Source organism: Diorhabda carinulata, chromosome 7 (genome assembly GCF_026250575.1).
Source record: "Diorhabda carinulata isolate Delta chromosome 7, icDioCari1.1, whole genome shotgun sequence".
Lineage (NCBI taxonomy): Eukaryota > Metazoa > Arthropoda > Insecta > Coleoptera > Chrysomelidae > Diorhabda > Diorhabda carinulata.
The window spans coordinates 22,499,577-22,519,434 of record NC_079466.1 but is presented as its reverse complement, the minus strand read 5'-3'; the positions used below and the strand labels follow the sequence as shown (position 1 = coordinate 22,519,434).

The window sequence follows — 19,858 nt, the reverse complement described above, 5'->3', positions numbered from 1 at the left end:
GTGAGTATACTACATTGTCTTTTCATAATATTCTTTGTATTAATTTAATTTTTAGGAAATAGTACAAGAAATGCAACTTTCTTTGAAGCAAATCATAGAAAGAACAACAAATAACATTAAAAATTTAGTAGATGTAAGCGACCAAAGATTATTGCTTAAGGAACTCGTACAAATTTTATTTGAACAATATAAGGAAGTAGCCGATTCCCACTATGTATTTATGACTTGTGTAGAGCAGGCGAAAAAAGCTCATAAGCTTGAAATTAACACATATGATACATTTTATTTTTGGTCACAAGTTCAAATTGTTGTAAGTCAACTTTTCCTTATAAAAACATATGGATGAATATTTTTTTTGTACTACAATTATAGTAGTTAGGATTTTAACACTTTCTTTTTCATTTTATTTCCGCCTACGTTCAGCTTCACAAGATGAAGAAAGACATGTCATTTGATTTCTGAACTGACTTCCAGGCACTTTACATCGTAAATGGTCGAGAATTGTATAATCTTTGAAGAATGCTATAACATCAATTTCCTTTTCAATCCTTTTTATCAGTTATTTCGTTCTGTATTTTCTCTTATTTGAAGTGATTATCCATAGGTTGGATAAGACTGTGACATTGGAAGGCAAAAATTTTACAAAAATATTTGTCAATTAATAAAACAGCTTTCTGGGGTAAATTTTGAAACTCTAAATGCTTCTTAACTTGGAGAATAAATACTGAATTCAAACCATTTCTAAATTATTGTTTGATTTAACCATCTTTTAGTTTGGTTGAATTAATATACTGGGAGGTTGCAAGTCATTGTTACTACAATTATGCCTGGAGCTTTAATTTATCTTATTTCATGGCGTTTTTTGAACCTTTTTAGCCATCCTGATGAAGTGTCAAATGTTTCCTCAAATTCCAGGAGTTCAGAAAATTGCAGTAAGAATAGAATCTGAAACATGCGTTTCATCATTTCTCACTCGACTTACCCAACCTAAAAGTGTTGCTTTCAGTTCTTCAAATGTACTGCTTCTCACATTTTTTTTTTCATTAAGAGTTGTCTGAAGTTTGTTTTAAAATTTTTATCCTGCACACTATTTCATTTTTATATCTATCAACACCTTATTGAATTATTTCTTTATATTTTTTAGTTGCAATCATTTTTATCTGAATATTTAGACATCCAATACATGTCTAGTGATATGCAACTGAACGATATAAATAATATTAGCGATATATCTTCATATTTCTCAAGACGCAAACAACCAAAGTAAGTTTTATTAAAGGGAATCCTTAAAAAATGATACTATATTGATTGTGTTTTAGTAAAAAAAATGTACTTTTCAAATTTGATGGTTCGTCAAGTGCTTTAAGTTTAAGTAGCACCTTGAAATCCGTACAAAAAAATAAAGTACTTATATGTCCACCTCATCCAAATAATATTTTAGTACTATATATACCTTTCGTTTGTTTCTTGGATGAATTAGATCAATCCGTGCGCATTAAAAAACAAAGGTAAGGACCGATTAAACTCTTTAATAATATATATATATATATATATATATATATATATATATATATATATATATATATATATATATATATATATATATATATATATATATATATATATATCATTCTGTAACTAATTTTTTTTGCAGTGATTCCAATTTATACGAATTTCTGACTGATTATGTCAACAACGTTTATCTGAAACGGAAATCAGAAGAGATTTTAGATCAGATAGAATCCTGTATTAGAAAATCCGATGCATGGAAAGCCACTATTCTCTTAGATCTTACTTCAGATTATAAGCCCTTATTAGTGGTAAGTATATTTACCTTTTCAATTATGTTATTATAATTAATTTCTAATTATTTTTATTATCATATTTAGAGTACCGTAACAGTAGAAAGATGTATAAGGGAATGGAAGGCGATATTGAAAGCGTTGCCTTTGTACAGTGAAATGATCGCAGGATATTCCTGTAAAGCCTTAAAAGAATATAAAGAAATCTGTGATACTGCATATAGAAGAATAGTACAACCCCAATCTGAAGATAACAAGAAAATTTGTAGTGCTGCCTGGCTTAAAGATGATGACATTAGTCGCTTTCTAAAGTAAATATGTATACAATTTTATTTTATTTGTTGTTTTTAATTATCTATATTTTATTTTCTTTTGCATCTCATGTTTTTTTCTTTAAACGAATCTTTGGTACCTTTAGACTTATTTTTCTCTTCATATAGCCAATTTTAAAAATAACTTCTACTGATTTTATGGTTTAGTTCTTGTTTCTGATAGCCTCTTGTTGTTTCTTATTCTGTTGTACTTTAAATCGCGCCCTTCCAATTTCCACTGGACTTTACCTGATCCTCAAAGAAACATCAGTTTTGTTTCTCAAAGCTCTTCAACATTCGATGAACTTCTAAAACATTTCATCTTCTGCAAAGTGTCTGATGAATGGGTTTTAAACTCATAATATCATAATGGTGCTAAACTAACTTCTTTTTTATTTTTGAAGTACATTATAAGAACTCTTCAAACTAGTATTCGGTACATTTAGACTTATTTTGATCCTTGCATTGGAAATGTTTGCCTTTTACCTTGCATTTACCTTTTACCTCAAGCTGCTACTGTTCTTTGGACACAGCTCAGACTGATTTTGATAACAAAAACAAGTCAGATGTCTTCTGCTATTCTCATAGTCTTCCGATACTCTCATAATTTCATTTTTATCTCCTTGAGAAGTATTACAAACACCTACTGGCATTATTCAAGCCTCCTGGTGCCTCTTAGTCTACTATATAGAGTTCAGATCTCTGTTATACCTTTCAAAAGACATCAGGTTCATTTTTTTTCTTCTCTAAGTGATTTAAAGGGCTCTACTTTATTTTAGAATTGTATTAGAACTTAAATTTTCTTCTCCTTAGTTCTCCTGTAATTTGGATCAATCCCACTCAGTATATTGAACAAGACATTCTTATCTATGTCACATAAAACTTGAGGAACTATAAATTATTTTGTATTTTTATAGGTCTTTGCCCAATTGGTTGAACTTGAAAGCACAACAAGAGTATCACGCGCGAGGTGAACGAAATAAGAAGTTATTGAAACGTGAACATCCATCAGAAGAGGAAAGTCCCGAAGACGTTCGAATGAGAAATAGAAGAGAAGCTGAAATGTTGGCAAGTAACCTCGGAGAAGGTGGAGTATCTGCAGGTGAATTCCTATCCGATATGAATTTGCTGAAAGAACTCGCCCAGCTTCAAGAAAGTATGGTAAGCGTATTGATATAAAGTGTTGATCTATTTTTTTTATTCTATCTGTTTTGCAGGAATGGTTTGCGGTTAGAATGTTTCAATACGCTAGTGAATTTAGACGAGAACCTTCTGGATTGTCACCTCCCCAACCGGACAATAACCATTTGGATCGACCTTCGCCTGTATCGGCTTCTATTTTGCAACAGTTAACTAGCATAGCTCAAGAATTCGACGAATTAGCCAATACGTGCCTTTTGCTACTTCACTTGGAGGTGCGAGTTCAATGTTTTTATTATTTATTAGCTCAAACGCATTATAATAAGGAAAATCACGAACCGGATCCTAAAGTTTTGGAATTAAGCAGAGTTTTAGCTAATGTCGAAGAAGCCATGGCAAATAGTTTACACCCTAGGAAATGCAAGGTACTTTTATTGATTATTTCAGACCAAATATTTCCTTTTCGCTTTATTTATACAGTGAAACATGTATTATAGATTTTCACCAATTTTTTTTACTTATAGAGGCTTTTCTTTAATACAATTTCACTAAAAAATTATAGTTGTTTGTATATGAAAGGAATCCCATTATGGAGATATTAACATGTACTTTTTTTTTTCATTTATTGAAGTGAAAATGATTAATTAAAGAAAATTGAAATTTTCAACAATCATACAGAAATCTTGTTATAAAATTTGTTGCATTTTGTTAAATACAGGTGATGTTAACAAAATCTATGTGTAATTTCCTTTTTTTTTTTTCTTTTATTATAACTCCAAACGGAAAAAATATATCTAAACAACGTCTTTATTGTCAGTTAGCTCTTTTGGGCCCCTAATATATCGGCTGTGATGATTGTTTAGAAAGTTACGAAACATATTATGAAGATGAGTATTAGTAGTCTTTGCCTCCCCTATAATTAACTCTTCTGGGGGCAGTGTTGCATACCATTAAAAAATTATGAAATTTCTAAATTTATCTATTAATTTTACATTGCAAAGTATCTTTTATCGATAAAAAATTTTATTATTCATTTTTAGAAACTCCCTATTATAAATTATTTTATTTTAGTACATATTCGAAGGGCTCGGTCATCTAATAGCAAAAATATTGATAAGTTCAGCGCAATATATGAATGTAATTGATGAAGCAGGTATCCAAAGAATGTGTAGAAACATATTTACATTACAACAAACATTAACAAATATAACGATGAGTCGAGAAGTTGCTTTGGATCACGCCAGACATTATTTCGAGTTATTCTTTTTAACACCAGAAGTAAGTCGAATTATTATCAACAAAATAATAATTTTTCATTCATATTGCTGAAAATATTTATTCATTGGTTCATTTTTATGTTACCTGTGTGACAAATTATTAAAAATAATTTGAAATTAAATTACTATTCGATAATTAACAATGGTAAATATGAAGAAAAACTTGATGTTGAAAGATGAACAGAAAGGAACCTTCGAAGATACTATAAGAACTGATACCGATAGTGAAAGATCTGTCCAAGAATCCATCAAATTTTATGTGGAAATGTTTAAAGAAAACTCAATAAAATAGGCAATAGACTGGTCACAGTGGCTTTGAAGAGATAGGTAAGTAGTCAAAGTTGATGGAAGGAGAAACAGAAGAAAAACATCCCAACTAAGAAACTCAAGACAATGATTTGAAAAGACAACCAGTCAAAGTTTATAAGTTGATTGGAGAAATGATAGAAGAAGAATATCCCGGCCGAAAAACTCAAGATAATTCAGAAAGACAATTAGTCAAAGTAGATATAGAAGGATAGACAGAAGAAGAATATACCATCTACAAAATCCAAGGCAGTGGTTCAGAAAGACAAACAGTCAAAATTGATATTAAAAATTAAAGAAGAAAATTTCCTGGTTGAGAAACCTCAGATAATCACTCAAAGTTGATGGGTGGATTGGTAGAAGAAGAATATCCCTGCCGAGACAATATTTATGACAGATCAATGAACTTTTCAGATCAGTGGTGATTAAAATAAAAGAATAATTGATATTTTTTGAACTGTTTGTGACATTTACAACATTACATAAACACTCACCATTTCACCGTCTGGTCCTTTGAGCTGGATGTGAACCAGTGACCTAATAAAGGTTCGAAGGACAAGGCAATATAATAATTATGAGTGCTAGTAAAAAGTGTATTCAGTATTTTAAGAACATATAAATAATGTTATTGGGTAATTTGAAATTTATTAATAGAGTAGGTAATAATTTGTTTTTTATTTCAGGATATTCTTAACGGTATTGTAGATAAGGGACCTGAATTTTCGGAATTAGAGTATATGAATGCCTTCCAATTGCTAAATAGGAGTAATAAAGAATTTGGATCAGTTTCTGTACATTTGGAAAGATTATCAGACATACTAGGAGAAGTAGGAGTGACTGTATGATAGTTATTTAAAGCCGCAATAGAATTTTATATTTATTTAATTTTTATTTATATTTTTTTTTAAATAATATAAACATGTTAAGTCGTTCGAGAAAGTTTCTATTAAAATTATTATTTATATAAAATTAAAGATATTTTACTGGATTCTTATGAATTATCACAACTCATCTTTTGCAGGGAAAAGGTTTTCGTTTTCCGCGAACGGTAGGTTTTCCCAGAATTTTTTATTCCCGATATCAGTCTTTTCCTCTATGAATATCTTTTCAGGACCATCTATACGTAATTGTACCCACGGATCTTCAAGATTTCTGGACAACGGTTTCCATTCGGTGGAAGTGTTGGGTTTGCTTAAAATTAAAAATAAATTACATTTTGGTTCGAAATATAAATGTTACTTGGAAAGTGTTTCGGGAGCTTTGAAAATTGTTAATTTTAAAGATATTAATATACTCTTTCCAAATTTCAACTTTACCAACTCATTTTATGGTAAAAACAAAATTAAACTAGAGACAGATACCTACAATTTATGTATCAACCCTAAGGAAATCTAATAACTGATCCTCAAACGATAGCTGAAAGATGGACCAGCTGCTGAATCAGGACACCCCATTTCAACTGGGGTAACTGTGAGAAAGAATTGACGACGACCATTGATCGAATAGACCTTCTAAGGAAATCTTTAGCATCATCAGACAGCTAAAAACAACAAGTCTTTCGGGGTAATGACATTCCTACCGAGCTCTTCAAATACGGCGAAGAGAGATGTATGGAACGCCCTCTACGAACTGTTCCTCTTAATTTAGAAGAGATGCCAGATGAGTGGAGCGTTGCAGAATTATCTATCTACAAGAAAGGAGATAATATGGTCTGTTCAAATTACAGGGTCATTGTTTTGCTGTGTTCAGGCTACAAAATACTTACTGGTTGAATCAAAAGCTGGTAGAGTACATGGAGAAAGAAGTAGGTGAGTATCAGTTGATCACATATTTATGCTCCGTCAGACTCTAGAGGAAACCTACGAGTACAATGTTGATCTTCACCACGACAGAATCCTCATAGACCAGCTGTATGAGGACCTGGTGAGGTTAGATGTCCCAAGGAAGCTGGTATGTATGGTTAGAATGATAATGCGGAATGCGTTTGGCAAATTGAAGGTATCGGGGTCTCTAGGCACAGTTTTTACTTGCATCAGGGATACCCACTAGCGTCAACACTAATCAATTTCTTACTAGAAGATACCGCAAGGAGCTTATGAACGAATCTCGGAGGAACAATACATGAGAACTTCAAGGAGCACCTCGACCTTCTAAACCACGTCCCAAGATCAAATATTTTGGGGCCTTGATAACTGAAGATAATGACGTGACAACAAGAGTTACTGAGAGCGCTCAAGTTTAGAGGGCTCTCACGAAGGTCAAAGCTCCCAGAAAATTTTTCGGGTGAAACTATCAAATGACTGTATTATTATAAATGTTTCGAAATCTTACCCGGTTTCCATGAAGGAAATCACCAAGTTGATCATGATATCGCTCATCGCTCGATCATTTTCAGTTGACAATGTATCCATATTGGTTTTGAAAATGTACGAAGTGTCATCCCCATGAGATACCCCTAAAATTTGAAACTATACTCAAGATAACTTTCTGAATTCTGAAAGAATTTTAACTACATATTCTTATATCTTTTTTTAGGTTTAGACCATACATAGCATCGATAGGGATTTTTAATACTTTATTTGTAATGGTAAACCCCACCAACAATATTTGGCTTTCCGGGAATTTTTGTTATTTGACCACTATTTTTATGTCTAAATTGACCGGACTAAGAAAAGATATGAAAATATGTTGTAGATCTTAAAATTCTCTACAAAAATGGTCCGTATGATCTTTTTCCCAAGAGTTACCATTCCTGAGATATCGCGGTTTGAATTTTTTTGATAAAACTTACTGGTTTCCAGAAAAATCCAAACAAACTTAAATTTTGACCTTTGGCACATAGCATCGATGGAAATTTTTAAAATTTTATTTGTAATGGTAAACCCCAGCTCTCTACCAATATTTGACTTTCCAAGAATTTTGTTATAATAAGAAATTGAATGAGAAAGAAAAAACCAATTCGGTATAAGTGGAGCAGGGAGATGTGGAAACAAAAAAAACATTTTTTTGGTATAATACTAAATCTTGTCTTTGTTACAGATTATAATAGACTACAAAACTTACCAAGATTCACATCTGAGTATGTTCTGAAATTTGATTTACTATTGACGCCTCTATAATTGAAATAGTAACAATACACTGGTGACTCAGTTGCGGCTGCTTGTAAACGACTTGCAGTTTCGATACCTCTTAAGAAAAGTCTATCGCTGAGTATCTGAAATATGGAATTCATTAATTTTTTTTTGTGGAGGCGAAAATCTTCAAAAGAGTGCTAGAGTTGCTAGGATATGTGTAATTTATATCTAGAATTCAAGACTATCACTGGCCAGTTTGTAAAGTTGAAACACTCCAGGTTCATCTAGAATTCAAGGCTACAACTGGTCAGTTTGTAAAGTTGAAACATTCGAGGTTTATCTAGAATGCAAGGGCATTCAATATTATGATGGAAATTTCCATCGTAACGCAAAGAGATCTGGTAATAAACAAGTGGTCGGTCATGCTTGGTGACTCTGCTAGTGCAGATAAAGAAGAAGCTGACAGGACAAATAATTAATTGTAATTAAAATGGTTTGTTTTGGAAACGCGTGCCGAACCGTACTTACATCATAAAATATGAGAAAAGAATTCCTGAGCATAAGCCAGTAGACGTAGACGTTACTTTTGGGAGCTAATGCTAGTGGGGTTATATAAAGCTTGAACCAGTTTTCGTTTATTACTTTGAGAGCATTAAAAAAATCCATAATTGAGGGAATACTGCCAGTGGTGTGGAGGGCATGGGTCACGTGAAACCTGAGTAATGAACAAAAAGACTGAGGAAAACAGCAGGAAAAATAAGGATGGATAAGATATGAAATGTGGTAATTATAGAAAAGCTCAAATATGAACCAAAAGGAAAAGTGACAGATGCGAAAATACACAAGATAAAAAAGAAAGGAAAATCATGGAAACCTGACTAAAACAAGTGGTACATGAAGGAGGAAGCAAAGGGAAAACAATACGACAAAGGATCGGAACCCGAACGAAAACTAAAATTCGAAACTTACCTGAATGAATTTTTCGAAATTCCTTTTGCCAACTTCTTTATTTTTCAGATATTCTAATCTGATTTTGGTACCTATTTGATTGAGCTGAGAAGCAGGTACCACATCGTTATAATGCAAAATATACGGCATTATATAGTTCCATCTCTTGTCCAAATAATCCAAATATTCGTCAAAATAGAAATCTGAAAAATTATTATATTTAGTTATCACATTTTCATTATATTTTATGGGAATTACCTGATCCTGGGTATAATCCTTCAGAGGAAGTGTACGACGTTATCCATGGCAAATTTTTAACAAGTCCTTTCCGAAGAAGTATCAAAGGATGTTCAGGAAATATGGGATCCTTTGCCCAACTATCCACTACTAATGCAAACGGTGAAAAGGGGTTATAAAGCCAAGGCTGAAAATAAAAATTTCAATATTTATTATATTTTTAGGGAAAAGTTTTGAGGTTATGTTGGTGACGTCCTAAAAAGGTAGATAGAAGTTTTGAGGTTATGTCCTAGGTGTTTGTAAAGGTGGGGAACTCATTATATTTGCCCATAAATCTGAGTCTAATAACTGATCAGTGATCCAGAAATTTGATTAACCAAGAATACCAAGAACCCCATTGTTAAAAACAGTTTAAATAAATTAGAAGGAAAACATTACAATATTAAAAAAACCAAGTTTACTTACTTGAAAATGTTTCATTGTATGTACGATTTGTCTGGCAGGCTTTGTTTTCAAGCAATTCACCATTTCTTCGTTATTTTCCGTTGGGCATCCGACGTGAGACGCTACAGTTTGACTTTTCTTCAATGGGTCTTCCATGAGTACCCAAGGGTTCAAAACAGTACCACTCTGTGATATACCCTTAGCAAATAGACCTGAAAATGTTAATTTTAACGAATTGAGTTGATATTGTAGACATATTGGATTTTAATTTTCTTCCTTAACTACTTTGAAATATTCTAATCGCATATTTTTGTTTTTTTTTTTTGAACAAAAAGTGAGTTTTTATTTATTCAGTAGATTCTTTTGAAATATTAATCAGTATATGAAAAATAGGGGGTCATATAGTACAAGGTGTGATCAGAAAAAACAGTAAATTGTCTGTGAGAACCGTGCATCATCAATATCTATGGTAAATAGTAGTGTAATGATCATTTTCAACAAATGATTCACCCGGGCGTTTATGATCGATCACAAACCACCACATACATGTATGTATATAAATCAAAACTGCAATAATCGAATCTATATGAATCGATTCCATATTAGAATCAACTGCATTTCAATCCAATCAAAATGGATTTAGATAAATCGAAACTGGTTGCATCGATTCCACATTAGAACCGAATTAGTATGGATTACGGATGTATATAAATCGATTCCACATAAGAATCAAATTAAAATGGATTTATATTAGTCGAAACTGCACGAATCGATTCCACATTAGAATCAGTTCTACTTGATGCAAATTACAATGGATTTAGTTAAATCGAAACTGCACGAATCGAATCTATATGAATCGATTCCACATTAGAACCGAATTAGTATGGATTATTGATCTATATAAATCGATTCCACATTAGAATCAGCTCTACTTGAGACAAATTAAGATGGATTTAGATAAATTGAAATTGCATGAATCGATTCCACATTAGAATCGAATTAGTATGTATTATGGATGTATATAAATCGATTCCACTTAAGAATCAAATTAAAATGGATTTATATTACTCGAAACTGTACGAATCGAATCTATATGAATCGATTTCATATTAGAATCAGCTCTACTTGAGGCAAATCAAAATAGATTTAGATAAATCGAAACTACATAAATCGATTTTACATTAGAACCGAATTAGTATGTATTATGGATGTATATAAATCGATTCCACTTAAGAATCAAATTAAAATGGATTTATATTACTCGAAACTGCATGAATCGATTCCACATTAGAATCAACTGCATTTGAATCTAGTCAAAATTTGGTTACATCGAAATTGCATGAATCGATTTCACATTAGAACCGAATTAAAATGGATTTATATTACATGAAACTGCGTGAATCGAAACTATTATGAATCGATTCCACATTAGAATCAACTGCATTTGAATTCAATTAAAATGGATTTAAATAAATAGAAACTGCATGAATCGGTTCCACATTAGAACCGAATTAGTATGTATTATGGATGTATATAAATCGATTCCACATAAGAATCAAATTAAAATGGATTTATATTACTTGAAACTGCATGATTCGATTCCATATTAAAATCAACTGCATTTGAATCTAGTCAAAATTTAGATACATCGAAATTGCATGAATCGATTCCACATAAGAATCAAATAAAAACAAATTTATTCAAATCGAAACTACTTGAATCGAATTTAATTGAATTAATATCTCATATTAATCGGATTGTTTCGAATTACTGATCACCATTTGTTTGGGATATACGCAGTACACTCTAAATAAAGTAAACCATTCGATGACGATAATTTTGGAAAAAGAAGAAGCCATTTGTCAAAGAAAAAAAATCTTTTGCAAAAGGGTGCAGATATATGTTGTTTCCGTGGCAAAAATCTATTAATTAGACCAAGAATAGCTCCCACATCCACCTTATTCTCCGTATTTAGTCTCGAGTGCGATTTATTATTTCCAAACCCGAATAAATAGTTCGACAGAAAGAACTTACATTAAGCAAATACCTGTTTTGATAGAGGATAAGAAAATTGTGGAAAGGATAATGAAAAATCGAAGGATTTGTATCCAAAAAATAAATAAATGAATAAATTGAAATAATCATTTTATGATTTTTTTACCTTTTGATTGTTTGATGAGGTAATGCGTTTGTACACTAGCGCCACCAGCGGACATGCCCATTATGGTAACAGACTCCGGATTACCACCAAAATATTCGATATTTTCTTGAATCCATTCAAGAGCGCGAACTTGATCTCTTATTCCATTGTTGCCTGGAACCAACTCGTCTTCGGTACTCAGAAATCCTAAAATGGCCACGAATTGTTATAAAACATAAAATTTCATGAATTACAGTGTTTTTTTCCTACTTCTTTCATATCGATGTCATATCAAAAAACTTTGCTTACATTTAGATCATTTTTTGTATTCTCACCTAAAGGTCCTAGCCGGTAATTCAAATTGACGTAAACAACGTCCTGATCGAGGAATATTTGAGGACCAAACACACCACCGAGATTAAACATAAACGCTCCCCCATGTATAAAAACCATAACATTCATTTTCTTCGTGGTGTTTAAGTTGGGTGTATAAATATTTAGATATAAACAGTCTTCGTCTCCTGGAAAATAAATTTGAAATTATATATAATAAGTATATTATTAAACTTATTGGATAGGTCGCCAATCATACATCTTTTTATCGTAAATCTTACTTCATATATTTCACCCTATCAATTTGCTTGCCCCTTGTAACTATCAGTTTCCGAGGATATCCACACTTTCTTTCGTTGTTTAACTTTAAACAACGAAACTTTCTCAACTCAAGTTTCGATGCTTAAAACAGTAACGTGGATGGTCCCAGAAGTACCTGGCCTGACCTAGAGATGGCGGTAGTTGCTTGGAAAATACCACTTTATTAGAAAGTAAAGAATCTATATAAGATATGTTTCAAGTTTGAAGACGCCAATTTGTTTATTATTTCTTTGGCAGCCATCAATAGTGACGTTTTCAGTCAATTTGTAAACATGGAAAAAATTGGTCATCTGAACTGGTCAAGCTGAACTAAATTCTACTCTGAGAGAGACTGCACCTTCAACATCAAAAAAATAATGAAGAAAATCCACAAAGCTGTACTGGATGATCGTCGGCTGAAAGTGCGCGAGCTGGCAGACATATTAGACATTTCAAAAAGTGTTGTATATCGCCTATCAACTGAAAATTTAGACATGAGGAAGCTGTGCCACGATGGATGCCGCCGAGATGGATGTTTCCATCGAGTGTTTGGCAATGCTTCACCGAAATAAAGCCAAATTTTTGCGCCGTTTCATGGATGAAACGCGTGTCCATCACTTCACATTCGATACAAAAGAACAATCAAAACAATGGACTGAAAAGGAAGAACCGGCTCCAAAGAAGAAAAAGACCGTTCCATCTGCAGGCAAGGTGATGGCGGCGGTTTTTTGGTGGTCAAAGATTTCCGTACAATGAAGAGGTGATGTCGGCAGTTAATGACTCTGGGATAGAAAAAAATGTTTGAGGATAATTCTAGATTAGCAAAGTATTCCAAGAATTTAAATAAATTATTTAAGTTAGTTAAGTAATAGTGAATTATTATAAGTTAGTTAAGTGGTAGTGTATAGTATTTAAATAAATTACGAACCTAAGAGACAGTGTTTATTAATTAACCCCACGAATAGAAATCGTACAAGTAAAGAAGAAAAACATTAGAATACATATATCTGGCGCGGAAACCATCCCTTCAGGTATTTTTTATCGTTAATCATTAAAAGAAATAAAAGAGCGACAGAATTGAACAGTGTGAAAATTGGTCTGAAGTTTAAACAACACCCCACCCTCTCGACTCATTTTACTCATCTTGATTATCGATTTTTATGAAACCATAGACAACAATCGCTGAATTCGATTAAATGATTACTTAAAAATTAATGGTTGAAATGAGTGGAAAGGGTTGGGGGAGAACGGTAGGTTTAAGAAATTTTAGACCAATTTCTTACATTGTCCTATTCTGTCCTCCGTTTATTACTTTCAACGATTAATTTAAATAATAGAATCACTGAAAAATTATTTGATTCTTTAAACCAAAAAAATATCTGAAGGGATAGTTTCCGCGCCCGAGTAAAATATATCAAAATAATCGATTCCTATTGTTCACTCTGAAATAATTTCGAAATTTAATATTTCGAAAATATATTCTGTCGTTCTTCAAAGGAGAAAACAACTACTTTCCTGGCTAATACCTCGACGAATATTGATTTAAATCTCCCCTAAAGAGCGTCATGTCAATTGATCTTTTTGTTATTGTTTGTGATTGACATCACGCTCTTCAGAGGAGACGTAATTCAATATTCGTCGAGGTATTAGCCAGGAAAGTAGTTGTTTTCTCCTTTGAAGAACGCTATTGTATACTAATGGATAATTTTTGAGCTCAATACCCACATGAGACAGTTCTTCTTACCTTTACTTTTCATACTCGTATTGTTTGATACTTAGGGCCCTTTCACACCAAACGAATCCGAATCAATCAGAATCACTCCGAATCAAGTTGAATCTGATTGACCAAGATTCGGCTTCGAGCGCTCCGTTTAAATGTGAAGGGACTCTTTTCCCGCCTTCAGACCGGACGAATCTGGTTCAATCAGGTTTGATTCGAGGTCGCACTTGATTCAACCTGTCAGATTTCTCGTCCGGTCAGTCTTGAATCAACAACCATACGAGATGGACGTGGAGTTATTTAATTTTAAAAATTAAAGAAAATAGTGCGATTTATGACGCCAGTGATAAAAATCACAGCAACAGAAATCTCATATCTTCTGTGTGGAAGAAAATTGGGGAAGAATTAAACATTCCAAATAAGAATTATTCAGGTTGATTCGGCTGGTGTAAAAAAGTGGAGATGACGAATCAGATTCAACTTGATTCGGAGTGATTCAGTTTGATTCGGATTCGTTTGGTGTGAAAGGCGCCTTAGTGGACGTTGAACTTTAAACATACTTCAAATAGTATAATATACTGCTTATGATATCCCAAAGATATCTGTTAAATTAGACGAACAAAAAATTTCCATAATAAACATGAAAAGAAACCGGAAGAACGTGAAAATTCACCTAATCTGTATTGAATGATATTAATAGTTTTATCTATATAATTTTTTGTTTAATTTCATTTATGACTGATAAATATATAAATAAAGAACGTCCGTAAACAATATAACTTTTCCATTGACTTATTTATAAATAATAGGAAGAGCATTTGATCTCATATTGACCTTAATCTGAGTTTCGTTACTCAATAATGTGATAAATTTATTTATTTCACTTCACGCGTTTTGTAACTTTTAAAAATATCCAACAACTTCAACAGTAATTATAAATTAATCATAATAAACTAGCTGACCCGGTGAACGTTGTTTTGCCATATAAATTATATCTTGGAAATATTTTTTTTAGTTCAATACAAATAAGGGTGTAGGTATAATCAAAAACGTTGAGATATTGAAAGGAGGCTTTATTAAAGTTATTAAAGTCTTATTTATTAAAGTAACGAATATATTTCAAATTAAAATACTTGATTGGTATCTACGCATCAAAAATAATCATATTTTTATTATTAATTATGCGAGAACATGCCACTTTGGAATGGGCGTTGTTGGTCAATTCCTCTACGTCTGATGACTATGAATCTTCGCGTTTCTCTTCGTTCTAATTGTCTCTATTGATTTAGTTCATCTGATACCTCGTGATTCATGCACCTCTGCATTGTTTTGTCGGTCAATTCCTCTACGTCTGATGACGTTTCTCTTTGTTCGAATTGACTTTTGATTACAATCATTTCGTGTCTCTTGCGATTGTGATTCACGTAACTGACTCTAAATTTGATTGTCGATGACTCTAAATTGCTGGCATTGCTGATTATACATATAACCTACAAATAAATCAAGTTAAAATATTTATTGGTGAAAAATAGTGACTTAATATTGTATCCGTTTAGTTATTATTTGACTTACCTTTCAATATAATAGAACACGAATATTTATCAAACACGTACAAGTTTCTGTTTTGATTTAAAACTATTTTCAAAAAATGTTAAGTACAATATGTACAAGTACGATAATGACCGTTGTTGGCGGCAGCTTACAACACGTGTTTATTTACATGAGAGGAAAAACTGTCTTTTCAGTTATTAACAAATTGTAAATTAATAATTATTGCACTGGAAATTAATGATAAAAAACACAGAAAAATCAAAATGATATGTATAACTGTCACAAAATGGCCGAAAACTGTATAGTGAGTAAAACAAGAGACCGGCTTCTTTTTCATCCCTACCTCGTAATGTTTGCTGGATGAGAGGTGAGAACGGTAGACACCTGGCGGGGATTTCTTATCAATCGACGAGGAAGAAACATAAAATTAAATTGAGTAAACACCATAAGAATTCATTGTACTATGATTATTATATTCGATTGCCATCTTGCAATCTATTGCGGATCTGCGGATTAAATAAAAAAAAGTATAAATCGCGATGGGAAAATAGGAGTTGATAGTTTAAGGGTGAAAATATGCATATAAAATTTTATAAAAATCGGTTAAGCCGTTTTGGATACAACACAAAAAGAATTTTTCAATTCGAATTTGCAGGTTCTGTGATAAGCCCGTTCAAAGGAACAAACAACAAACTCTTATTTATTATTTGTATAGATAAATATATTTATTTTAGCACGCGTTGTAATAAAAAAAATATTGTTCGTAATATTTCTGCCATAGACTATAGACAGGCCCGGACTGTAATGAAGGACTTTCACATAAAGTCAAACAAGAAATGTTAAGTGAAAAGTCTAAAGATGAATTTGATGCTGTTCAAAATTACAAAATTGTATATTTACAAGTTTGACATTAAAAAGTTGGCCTCTATCTTGAAATTCCAAACATTTCTTGCTTAATTAACCTTTCGCAAACTGAACCAGGTGCGATTGAAGGTCATCGTGAAAGTTTGACCATTCAAAGAATTCTGCAAACTACGAAATAAATGGTAATCTGATGGTGCCAGATCAGGGCTGTATGGGGGATGTGGTATCACTATCTCGCTAAGCTCCAATAGTTTCCTAGCAGTTGCCAAATATGTGTGAGGCCTTGCATCATCCAATTTCATTGATTGTTGACAGTAAACATCAGAATTTATCGTTTGGTTTGTAATCCCACTAAACTGACAGCAAGTTGTTTATCAGCTTTCGATGTGGTTCGCGCTGGTTCATCGTGTTTGCTTCATGATAGTTTTCTAACTATGTTTCTGTATAGGATCCAATTTTCATCATCACTGATGATTCTTTTCAAAAAAGGGTTTAAATTCGTTTAAGGTGCATATCCGCAAATGTTGATTCTTTGTGTTAAATGAATTTCTTTCAATTCGTGAGGTAGGTTACCAAATATCAAGCTTCTTAACTAGCCCAAGACATTGTAAATGTTTTTCAATTATTGTATATGATGCAGGTAGCCTCTTCGGTCATTTGGTCATCATCAAATTCAGTAGGCCGACCAGAAAGTTGCTCATCTTTGAGGGAAAAATCTCCAGAACGAAATTTTTGATACCAATTTGATACCACATATATTTTTGTGAGCCGCTGCAGCTTTCCTTCCTTTATGGGAATGAAGAAGTAATTTCTGTACTGCATTTAAAATTAACCCACAACTAATAGCTTCAATACGCACTAGTTGCTACTAAAGTTATGTCAACGTGACGACAAAGACGATTTGGATCCAATCGAGAAGCGGAGAAAATCTAAGATTGATTGCTCTGAAAATAGTTAAACTATCCAGTGTTTCAAATTTGTATTTTTTGTTTTGTTTGCACTTACTCAACTTATCAAATTTTTTATAAACTTAATACTTAAAAATCGATTTCGAAAATTTAAACTGGTTGAAAATAAGTGTCTACTTTCATAGGAGGACAATTGAAATTAGATTTAAGATAGAAAATCTTACCAATAACCATATCTTCTCCTGAAGGTGTGTAATGATAATATTGAATACATCTGAAAATTGTTCTGGCTTTCCATATTCCCAGCCACGGTTTTGGCGGAACAGGTTCCTGAAATTATTTTCATTCAAAATTTATTGAATAATAAGTTTTCGATTCAGTACCTGGAATCTTAAGTCGCCAACAGGTGGAGCTGCGTACGGTACACCCTCAAAGGCATTATATTCTCTTCCTTTGACAGTTTTACCAACATAACCTTCAATAGTACCCAAAGGGAGTTTAACGTAAGTTGGAGTGTATTCTGTACATGTGGAAACTGAAAATACAAATATTATTTGATATCTTTTTCAAATAAACTTTTATTCGATATAATATATAAGGGAAAAATAATTAATCTGAAGTTTTGGCCCACCCCATAAACCATTCATTAATTTTCAAAATAATATAGTTAATAAATTTCATATTGCCCAGCGAGGATCGAAACGGTGTCTTACAAACCAAAAATAATAGTGTCAGTTATTTGTTTACTTTATACAAGTACTACTTCGGTGTTTATGATTGTAGTTTAGTCGCAGTTAGCCCAGTGAGGCGCAAGATTTATATTTTTTGGACCAAGACATGTTTTGGTGAAGATAGCAGCTCAGATCAATGAATCGAGGGATCCGCCTTTGAATACTTTTACAGTAAAAAGGAGATTGGTGAAGGAAAATATGAAATTGCAGCAAATCGTGGAATGACGGTGGTTAGCTGACCACCATATTGCGAGCTGAACCCGGTTGAAATTGTAGGGGCACAGATAAAAGGAAAAGTTTCAAAAAATAATAATTGTTTTGAAATTATTGATGAAATCATACGATTGAATAAGAGAAAATGTCGGATTGGCCACTAATTGGCTGCAACAGTAGCTCTACTCATACTGGTGAATTTTTGTATTATTTTCAATTATTATTTATGAAAGTAACGTTGTTTAAAGGTCATAGTTTAAGCCCTTATACCTATATAATCAATATGAGAATGTTCTTAACATACCTGGTGAAATAAAGAAAAATTATGTGAAAATAAAAATTTATCATTCATCATTGTAGTCAATGAGTGAATAAAAATGTTAAAAAGACAAAGTTAAATGTTTGTGTCATAATTTAAAAAAAAAATGAGAGATTTAAAGATTTTGGAGGTAATTTTATACTTTCGCGGTCCCCTCGTTTTTTGGCTCCAGAAAATCGAAAAAACATCCGATTTCGATGGATTTATCTTAGTTTTACGGCGGATTTATGGGAAATAACTCAACTAGAGATTTAATATAGTTTTATGAGTTTAAATGTATTCATAAACGCACTTCTTCGCATTAAATCGTTTTTTTACAAAACATCAAACTCAGTTCATGTATTTTTTTGTTAATCTACGCGAAAAAACGAACATTTTGGAAAAAAAATTGAGAAATGTTTGTTTATTCATTTTTTTAATGGTGAGATTTTTCAATTTTTCAAAGATAACTTTTAATATTGTACACTTGATTACAATAAGTAATTTTAAGAATATTTTTGTTAATAAAACTTTAAAGATTACTTAATAAAAAAGGTACAAACGATTATGTGGGTCAATTTTAAGAGATATTTTTATTATTTTTAATTGTAAAAACTTGATGAATAATCATTTTTCTATAATTTTTTTTCCAGTTTGTTCTCTTTTTTATGTAAATTATGAAAAAAAATATAACAACTTTATTTGATTATTTGGAAAAAAGTTATCAATAATTATACGTGATTGAGTGCATTTTCAAGAACATTTAAAGCCCTGAAACCAATATAAGTTTTCATTTTTTTATCTCCATAATTTTTTTCGTAAATCCGATGTAAAAATAAAGATTAAAAAAAAAAGAATAATCGAAATCGGATGATTTTTCGATTTTCTAGAGCCAAAAAACGAGGGGACCGCGAAAGTATAAAATTACCATTTTGGAATTTTACATAAAATTTTTTACACGTGATTCTAATTCTCAAAGATTCAAAATCTATTATTCAAGCTCAATATTTTGTGTACAAAATACCAGTCTACTTAATGTTTATAAATTAGAAGTCAAAATAAAGTAATAAATGTACTAAAATTAAATGTTTGTTATGTAGATTCTTACTTCTAATAAATATGAAAATAAGTTGCAAAACCATCAACATTGTAGTAACACTATGAGGAAATTCAAGAAACAACTAACAAAAAATATCAATGTAATTGAATCTATAGAGAAAAAGTCGTAAAAGATAAGTTATATGCATACAAAAATACACAC

General features: G+C 31.9%; 2 protein-coding genes across 2 annotated transcripts in view; one reads left to right on the top strand and one right to left on the bottom strand.

Moving 5' to 3' along the window:
- LOC130896092 (exocyst complex component 4) overlaps positions 1 to 5,824 on the top strand; it is an 8,605-nt gene extending 2,781 nt beyond the window's left edge. The window contains exons 7-15 of the mRNA XM_057803877.1: positions 56 to 310; positions 1,145 to 1,263; positions 1,320 to 1,508; positions 1,655 to 1,820; positions 1,890 to 2,113; positions 3,031 to 3,274; positions 3,331 to 3,678; positions 4,325 to 4,531; positions 5,520 to 5,824. Of these exons, the coding sequence (XP_057659860.1) occupies positions 56 to 310; positions 1,145 to 1,263; positions 1,320 to 1,508; positions 1,655 to 1,820; positions 1,890 to 2,113; positions 3,031 to 3,274; positions 3,331 to 3,678; positions 4,325 to 4,531; positions 5,520 to 5,681 (1,914 nt within the window). The 3' untranslated portion in view covers positions 5,682 to 5,824. The remainder of the gene's footprint in view (positions 1 to 55; positions 311 to 1,144; positions 1,264 to 1,319; positions 1,509 to 1,654; positions 1,821 to 1,889; positions 2,114 to 3,030; positions 3,275 to 3,330; positions 3,679 to 4,324; positions 4,532 to 5,519) is intronic.
- LOC130896093 (venom carboxylesterase-6-like) lies at positions 5,722 to 19,858 on the bottom strand. The gene is made up of 11 exons (XM_057803878.1): positions 19,706 to 19,858; positions 17,739 to 17,890; positions 17,580 to 17,685; positions 12,015 to 12,200; positions 11,701 to 11,886; positions 9,561 to 9,751; positions 9,117 to 9,282; positions 8,880 to 9,061; positions 7,900 to 8,050; positions 7,168 to 7,291; positions 5,722 to 6,027 (listed from the first exon to the last, which is right to left on the bottom strand). Exons 1-11 carry the CDS (start codon positions 19,743 to 19,745, stop codon positions 5,838 to 5,840), a joined length of 1,674 nt encoding a protein of 557 aa, XP_057659861.1. The 5' UTR covers positions 19,746 to 19,858; the 3' UTR covers positions 5,722 to 5,837.